The following is an 8,846-nucleotide window of genomic DNA, read 5'->3' as shown; positions in this document are numbered from 1 at the left end:
TTCACTTGCATGCTCAGGTCCTGTCAAAAATGGGGGGGGGGGGGGGATGATGAAGATGGTGGCAAGTAGTGGGCAATAACATCCACAGCCACCTCCAGTTAGGGGCCCTTTCACATTGCCAGCGTTCTATCGTAGAGAATCCTGGAATATGTAGTTTAGAATGGGACATTTAGCATTCTCAGATGGAGAACTCTGGTGCCTCAACAAACTACTAACCCCAGGATCCCATCGGTTGCATCCATGGTAGTTAAGGTGGAATCAAACTGTTAAAAATGGTTAAAGGTAACTCTGCGATCCTATCAGATGGGTTGGAATATAACTCCTGCTTTCACAGCCTGACAACTTTCTGCACATCTCTTTCAAATGTATGTAGAACTGTACCTGAGGGGGTAAAGAAACTTGATCATGATAGAGGCTTATGCCTGTTTATCCAGTCTTGGCTACATAAGCAACAGTTATTTTCCAGCTATCCCAGTAGGTACGACTAAACCCAAGAACTCATAAATTGCCTGTTACCCCAGCCTCCTGAATCAGGGTGTCACTTTATAGTTTTCTGTATATAAAAAAACCCCTGAAACTTTCCTTTCAACAGAAAGCCTTCAAAAGGGTTTGCATGCCAAGAACAGGATGACAGTAAAACAAAACAAAAAAAGGTAGCAAATGTTTGCTACACCTCAGGCACACTAATTATGTGGCACAATGGATCATGTCATCAGCAAATCCAAGAAGATCTAATCATGGCAACCTAGGAGGACTTGTCTTCACCAGCATCTATTGACAATAAAAAAAGGATGAGACATCATCTGTTTGGCAGTGATAATGTTCCTGTGCATGAACTCTCATACCCAGAAGCGTAGAAGAACAGTAGCTGAAGGGTGAAGTGTTAACTTCAGACACAGAAAATGATTTGATAAGAACAGACTAAGCAAAGGTGCTGGCCTCCAAGGATGAGACTCTGCGATAAACGAATTCTGTACAGAACCTATATTTATCCTGTCAAAGGGCAATGGAGGAGAAATTCTATCCAGTCGGTGAGAAGGGGGTGGGGGGGGGAAAGCAACCACGAAACGTTCTTTGTGTTGTAATATTTAATCAAGATGTGTGTTTCCAACTAGGTTCTTTGGCCATCAAGTTCCATACAATACAATACCAACATCATGCATTCCTTAACATAGACAAAGTGCCATATTAACAAAGCTATCTTTCTACAGTGCAGCCGGCAAAAATCCGGACATTATTGCTTCGGTGAATGGGATTCCCAGGAGGGAATCAACTGTGCCAGGCCCTCTGAGCCACTGGGTTATTTCTTTGTATGTGTGTAATTGTGATCAGCCTCTACCGCAGTTTACCAAAATATGGAAAGAGAGCAGTGGGACATTGTGATTCTTTTAGCATAAACATCAAGCCACTGTGGACTAGTGGACTATATTGCATAAAACAGAAGCAGAAAAGACTGGAAAAGTCTAAGGAAACCTGATATGAAGGGGAGAGTGTGACTCTGGATGTATATAAAAGAAAGTTTTATTTGAGAAATTAGCCCAACGTACTTTGACCAAGAAGTATTGATATGACCTTCTTTAGGAGAAAACTGTTTAACATTAACTTGTTAGGATCTTACAAAGGTATTTGTCCAAATCTGATCTGTTGCTTCTTGGAAAATATTGGAGAAAAGATTTTGTAAAATCTTTGCAAGTTGATTTTAAATAGTTTTCCCCCGAAGAAATCCATATAAATACTTCTTAGGAAAAACATATTGGGTTCATTTTTGGAATAAACCCTTCTTTTAAATACTTAAGTCTGTCCATCATGTGAACTCAACAGTTCATGTGGGCACAGAAACAGGCACAACTGCTTATGAGATCCAGAAGGTGCCTCTTGTTTCAGTCTAGCAGAAAAGAAAGTCAATTCCAAGGAGGAATATTTCTGTCAAAGGGGAAACTATCCTTCCCTCACAATACTGTTGCAATAACTTCTCCTCCATTCATACTCTTTGTAGTTTGCTTGGATTCTTCTTCCAGTGATGTTGCAAAAATGTGATCAGACCACTGTTACATTACAATGATTATAGATACTACCACACAAACATCTTATTAATATCATCCAGGCACCTGTTTGTCTTTCATGTTCCCTATTTTCTTGCCTATTGTTTAACCCTCCACACAGGTCTCCTTTTAAAAAGTGGGTTTTGTTTTTTTTAAACAGAAAAATAATGATCTGGTCTTCTGACAGTACATGATATTAACATCTTCACTGTATTATGTTCTCGTTAATGCTAATGCATTCTGGAAAAATTAATTTGCAGTGGCATAGAAAGTCAATTAAAGGAGGCTTAGAGGCATCAGTTTGGTGCACTGGGGGAAAGACGAAAGGCCAGAATAAGGCTCCTTTAATTAGACCGACAATTGATTGTGTACTTACAATGGAGAAGTGAAAAAGGGTGTTATATCCCATGGAGCTCCTATGCTAGCAGGGCCCTGACATCTACTGATGTCTAGCCTCCATGCTAGATATACTGTTCATGAGGTTAGAGGTGTAAAATGTTTTGGCATTGGAAAGCTAGCTAAAGATCTTGACATTGCCACCTACAAGCTATTCATACATCCTCTCAGATGTGCTGATTAACACTATGGTGTATGCTATACATCTTGAGAATATATGTGTTCACCAAGGCCAAATCTAAATTCCTAAGAACCAGTGCGTGCCAAGTTAGTTTTGAGAGAAGCTCAAAGCTATAAACAAAAAAGGCAAAGCTATCAATTTGATGGTTTTTTGTGGGGGGTTTTGGGCTATGTGGCCATGTTCTAGAAGAATTTATTCTTGACATTTTGCCAGAATCTGTGGCTGGCATCTCTGAAGATGCCATACTGGTGAAACATCAGGAATAAACTCTTCTAGAACATGGCCACATAGCCTGAAAAACCCACAAACAACTATGGATGCTGGCCATGAAAGCCTTCAACTTCAAATTTGATGATAGTTGGAGAACTCATTGGCATGCAAATACTAACCAGGACTGATGCTGCTTAGCTTCCAAGATCAGACAGGACCTGGTGCATTTATGGTGTTTAGCAATGGCCTAAATCCTGTTGTTACTCCTCACAGGAGTAAACTCACTGAATCAATTGAATTTATCTATGTATTGATTCACAATTCAATAATTGATTCAGTGGGTCTGCTCTCGTTGAAACAAACCAACAGGATTCAAGGCAAAGTTTGTAAAACAAAGCAACCCACTCCCCATATCCCTAGTAAGCTTTTTAAATTTTTGGTCTGCCCAAGCATAATTCTATTTTACTGTAGGAAATGGATGGTATAGTTGAAATAAGCAACAGAATGTTACCTATTTCTCCTCCTTAAATACTGAATGATGGTAAGCTATTCATGGCCCTGGCCCTGATGAATAATTAAGGAATACCTTCACTGGATGAAACAAAATGACCCCCCCCCCCCAAAAAAAAAGTATGCAAGTTTTTGAGATCTTGGAAACATGTACATATTACTCTGAGTTTACTAATACAACACCAGTATGGAACCTCCCCCTCTTTCAAAAATAAATAATACAGTGGATCTGAGTTTGGTTCCAGGTACCCCATGGATACCAAAATCCATGGATGCTCAAACCCCATTAAATACAATTGCTTTGTAAAATGCTGTCCCTCATATAAAATGCCAATGTTTGCCTTTGGAAATTTCTCTATATAGTGGGCCCTCCCCTTATGCAGGGATCTGTTCTGGATCCTTCTGCATAAGGGGAAATCCGAGTGTGCTGGAGTCCCATTAGAAGTAATGGGGCTCACACCCACGGTGCACAGCAGTGTGGTGCCGGGCACTCGCCCCATTACTTCTTCCAGGGCATGCAAGGGGCTTTTCTGGCACGGCTTTCAGCATATGCTGAAAGCAGCGTATGCCACGCCCACGTAAAACATGGGTGCACTGTATTTTAAAATATTGTGGATAGTTGAATCTGTGGATAAGGAATATGTGAATATGGAGGACCAATTGTACAGGTGAAACATTCTGATGCTCTGGACCTAATTTCTATTGATAGTTGACTCACTGCTCAACAATGGATTCAGTGGAGTTACTCTAGTTACTACCAAAAGAATTCTGGCTAAGGGTATAAGCAATCACTTTCATAAGTGAACCTATGCAGCTACAATGTTATATCAGTAGATTTCCTCAAGCTTCCTACAGTTGTCTGTCAAGTTTTACCATGCTTCCTCCTGCCTCAATAGCTAACAGCTGGTGGCATAGGCATTTGAAGTCCTTACACTATGTTCTGTTTTTTATCCCTTTAAGCAATCACAGCGCAGTGAATAAATCTGTTGAGCTAGGGGCTAATTTAAAAATGCATATACATCATTTATTTTCATTACACTTGATTACTGCTGGCTGAAAGTGTGAACTGACTCAGTTGAAAAGCATTGCCTTTAAGATGATACAAAAGTTTTACTGTGAAATTAAATCTCTGGAGGCCCATTCACATTCGCAAGTCATCACTCAATGCTGCAAAAGTCCAGTGATAAAGATGGATGTGAGAAACAGGTCAAATGAACCATCTCTGAGGTTCCTTGACGAATGCAATATGAATTCTGCAATACATCCTAGGAATTCAGGTGAACTTGTGGATGGAAATGATTCCTCTGCAAGCCGATCACTATAGAAAATGCTGCAGATGTACAAATGGGGATTCTGGGAACTGAAGTCCAAAACAAAAATAACGCCAAGCTTTGGGCTTCTGCTAAAGGAAGTGGCAGAAATAGGTGATAATGCTACAACTGGATCAACAAAGAGATCCAAACCTTTTTTAAAATGGTGTCCATTTAATATATCAGCTGGACAGTAGAATCACAGATGACACTCTAGCTCACATACCTTCACTACAGATGCAGCATATGTCTTTTGGCAACTTATGTCCCTTTGTTTGCTTTTTGCAGATCAAAATACAGCCATTTTAAAGTGCATTCCAAAAGTGTTATGGAAATCCTAAAAGCAACAATCCAATATGAACTGCAGTGAACGACATTTGAACCTTTCCTGCTTTGCCACTTAGGATGATTCCAAAATGGGAAAGATGCTCACATAAGTGTGAAAATCTTTTTTTTAACTCACTGATGAATTATCCTTCAGAGCTTCAGAGCTTGTAATGTCCTTTTAGCTCTCTTTGGGGCTGTTTGATGGATCAAACACCGGAAAGAAGGTTTTTTGATCCATCCTTTGGTTCCTGGAAGCAAAGAAAATATCTATTGCTAAGCTACTATAAAGATGAGGCCATTTGTAAAAGTAAAGAGAAAGTGCTCTCTCAGGATTGACCTTTGCATTATGTGAGCCACAAATAAAGTGCTTACTTAATGTTTCATGCATACCATCTTATCTGACACTACTTACCACGTACACTGGATCATACACATAACTATTATCAGTGGCCTCTGCCATTGATTACTGGTGTGCTAAATGTGAGTGGCCCAGCAGACATTTTGAATTCATTTCATGCATGATCATTTTACACATGCAAGTGCTTTTTCCACTGGCTGGTCTGTGTATAAAATGGAAGGGTGCTCTTCCACTCATATCTGTGGGATTTCCCAGGGACAATTGGTTGACCATTATGAGAGCAGAAGACTGGGTTAGAAGTGCTGTTGGTTTGATCTATCAAGGCTGCTATGTTCCCATGGCAAGGGATTCAGCAAACATGTCCCCTTCTTAACCATCCAACCCAGAGAGGAAAACAAGCAGCTCAGTCATGCTGCTAATGCTCAGACATCAATGCTCTCTCCAAGAGATGGGATTGAATGAAATCTTGTTTGTTTCTTTTTTACTTTACAAAAGTACATCTATAGATGAAACATAGCTGGAAGCATGCTGGCAGAGTGAGGAAAAATGGGACGCTGAAGGTCTCTGAACTTTTCCTTTGAGCAATGCATTAACATTCTCAGCTTCACTCCCAAAATCCATCTGGCTGAGGAAGGTCCCTGAGAAATGGTCCACACTGCTGCCAGCCATGTGATGGGAGGAGCTGCCACAGGCTGGAGGGGCAAATGGACATCAAGAAAACGCCCCAGGAGCCAGAAATGGAGGCAGCATTTCATATCAAGGAGAAGGGAAAATAATGAAATGCAAAAGCAATTAGCCTCCCTGGAGCAAATTGTGGAATAGGCTCCATAGTAAGACTTCTTGGTCCCTGACCAATGAGAGACCACACAGAATTTTCCTGCCTCTTTTTGATTTTAGACAGGGGGCTGTATCAACCCTGAGCAACAGTCAAACACACACACGCACACACAGACACACGGACAGACGGGCACAACACACCGACGTGGCATCTTGGCCAGAAAAGGCCTTTGTAATGCCACACGTCGTATGCATGCGACACAGAATTATTACTAAGGGGTAGGTGGGGAAGAAGCATTATGCCAAGATATAAAGAGCCCTGTAGGGTAAGGCTGGTTGACAACAACCGGCATTTGCTGCTGTGGAAGTGTGGCCCAAAGACAAGGAAAGAAGGGGGGTGAACCACAACTGTGGAAATCTCCCATGCACTCTATGTCACAGAGATGTCAGTGGCACCCTTTGAAAAAACTCCTGAGGTGCAATGGGAAGCCAACAAACCAACAAAAAAGTCACACCGGAGGCAAATTTCCAGTCCCAGCTAGGCAAAAGCCGGAGGGCCATGCCTTAAGTGGCACTCAAGCCGATCCCCTCAACCTTCTACCATCTTCCAAAACAAAGCCATTCTCAATCCATCCAGAAGATTCCATAAAAGAGTGATTAGCCAGGAACACAGGGATGGGATGGGCTGGAGTCAGGCAGGGCTGCCTTTGTCTGTAGACATTGCTTGTAAAACTTTTCCATCTTGCTTTGCAGTCTTGTTCTGTGTTCAGATTTCTGTTAGGGCATCTGCAGGCACCAGCCCCCGTTTTTTGCCACTTGTCACCTTGATAAAACCCTCATTCTCCTTGGTCTTCCCCACACCAACACAGATCTGGGAGGCACAAGAGAGGAAAAAAGCAAACTGTTATCAAAAAGGAATCCGAAGGCAAAGGGGGAAAAAAGTAGACAATTATACCACTCCTGAGCAAGAGAGGGGGAGTGCGGGCAAGATGGAGGGAGAGAGCAGGGAGTGCCAGATTGTCTTGCAGGTTTTCTAATACAAGAACATCAGGGCTGTTAAGTTACAAAATTTTGAGGATTTTCTGTCATCTAGTATAAACTATTATCTATAATGATTGTAAGCACCAAAGTGTTCACATAAGTATAAATAATGAAAACATATCTGGAAGGGATGATGGTTCACCTTGAGTCTGCCCTAGCAGAAATTCCTGGACCCACACCAACAGAAAACTTCTAGCTCATCTAAGGTATTTTGCTGCTTGAAATGTTGGAGGAACTGTCGCACTAACCACTTGCCCAAGTTGAGGTGGATTGTTTCCCAGGCTTGTTAAATCACTGCAGCAGCTAGTGGCTTATGGTGATGCTATAAATGTGACCTCCAAGAGATCCTGTTCCTAACGCTTTGCTCACATCTTGCAAACTCAGAGTGATGGTTTGCTTAATTGAATTAATCCACCTGTAATGTTGTCTTCCTCTTTTCCTACTGCCTCCCACTTTAAAAATGTAAAGGTAAAGGTTTTCCCTTTGACAAGATTGTCAAGTTGTGTCCAACTGTATGGGGCAGCGCTCATCTCTGCTAACAAGCCAACATTGTCAAAGACGACCCCATGGTCATATGGCCAATATGACTGCACAGAACTCTGTTACTTTTCCACTGAAGTGGTGCCTATTTATCTACTTGCACTTTTACATAATTTCGAACTGCTAGGTTGGCAGAAACTGGGGCTAGTGATGAGAGCTCACCCTGTCACATGGCACTTGGGCTTCAAACTGCTGATCTTGCAATTGTCAAGAGCCAATGTCTTAACCACTGAGACACTGCATCCCACTTTACCATACATTACTTCTTCTCCCCAGTCAGTCGTGTTGTCTCATTATGTCTGGCATTCTGTTAATGAGATATCCAGGCATGCTATGGATGTGGGGCAGATTACTCATCATAGCACAACAGACATATTCTACTGACAGTGGCAGAAGCAGAGTTGCATATACAGCATTGTTGTTGTGCATTGCACAATGACACTGAAGTTACTGACATATTGTGCAATATTTTTAATCTTCATGGGGGTTGTGTAGTGGTGGTGCCACATGTCTCTGCATGCTATGCTGAGATAATATTGGGCTGCAGCTGATATGTCTAATGTAGAGTAGCCCCAGTTTAGTCATTTTGGTAAGAGTTCAAGTTCCATTTGATAGTAGACCCATTTATTGGTCTTTTAGGAAGTCCATGGTATCTGCAGAACTCTCCTCCAACTCCTCATTTGAAATGAACTGATCACACACACACACACACACACCTTTCTTCACTGTCCCTACATAAAAATTGGAAATACTATTTCATGGATGATCCTGACTTTGGTATTCAATGGTACTACTGCTCTTTCCACCAGTATAAAACTAATGTAATATCAAATTAAAGAACCAATGACTGCTTACCCATTTATGTCAGCTGCCTGAGGTGGCAGTCTCACTCTGCCTAAAGGGAGGCCTGGCTCTGGGGAGTGCTTCAGGGCTGCTTTTCACTCCATTTTCATTCATTCCTTGCATCCCTCCTCTGCTTTGCATCACAATTTGCTGGATCTCATTTCCTTTTGTTATCTGTCTGTAGGTACCTGCCCCCATTTTTTCATGCCACAGATTATCTTGGTTTTGTCTGCCTGAGACAAATTAAGATGCACCAAAAGATTCTGTCTGTTGGCTGGCACCAGATCCGCTGGGACTAGATGCCAGAGTAT

At 41.7% G+C, this 8,846-nt stretch overlaps 1 protein-coding gene across 2 annotated transcripts in view; it reads right to left on the bottom strand.

Annotated features, from left to right (window-relative positions):
• Positions 1-1,087: 1,087 nt before the first annotated feature.
• LOC149309197 (SH3 and cysteine-rich domain-containing protein 2-like) overlaps positions 1,088-8,846 on the bottom strand; it is a 52,857-nt gene continuing 45,098 nt past the window's right edge. For both annotated transcript variants that reach the window (XM_089531931.1, XM_089531932.1), the window contains exon 11: positions 1,088-6,982. In XM_089531931.1, the coding sequence (XP_089388057.1) occupies positions 6,878-6,982 (105 nt within the window). In that variant the 3' untranslated portion in view covers positions 1,088-6,877. The remainder of the gene's footprint in view (positions 6,983-8,846) is intronic.

The sequence above is a fragment of the Sceloporus occidentalis genome, unplaced genomic scaffold, assembly GCF_023333645.1.
Source record: "Sceloporus occidentalis isolate IW3139 unplaced genomic scaffold, rSceOcc1.0.p SCAF_7, whole genome shotgun sequence".
Classification (NCBI taxonomy): Eukaryota; Metazoa; Chordata; class Lepidosauria; order Squamata; family Phrynosomatidae; genus Sceloporus; species Sceloporus occidentalis.
Note: the sequence above shows the minus strand (reverse complement) of the source record. Positions and strands in the feature narration are given on the sequence as shown.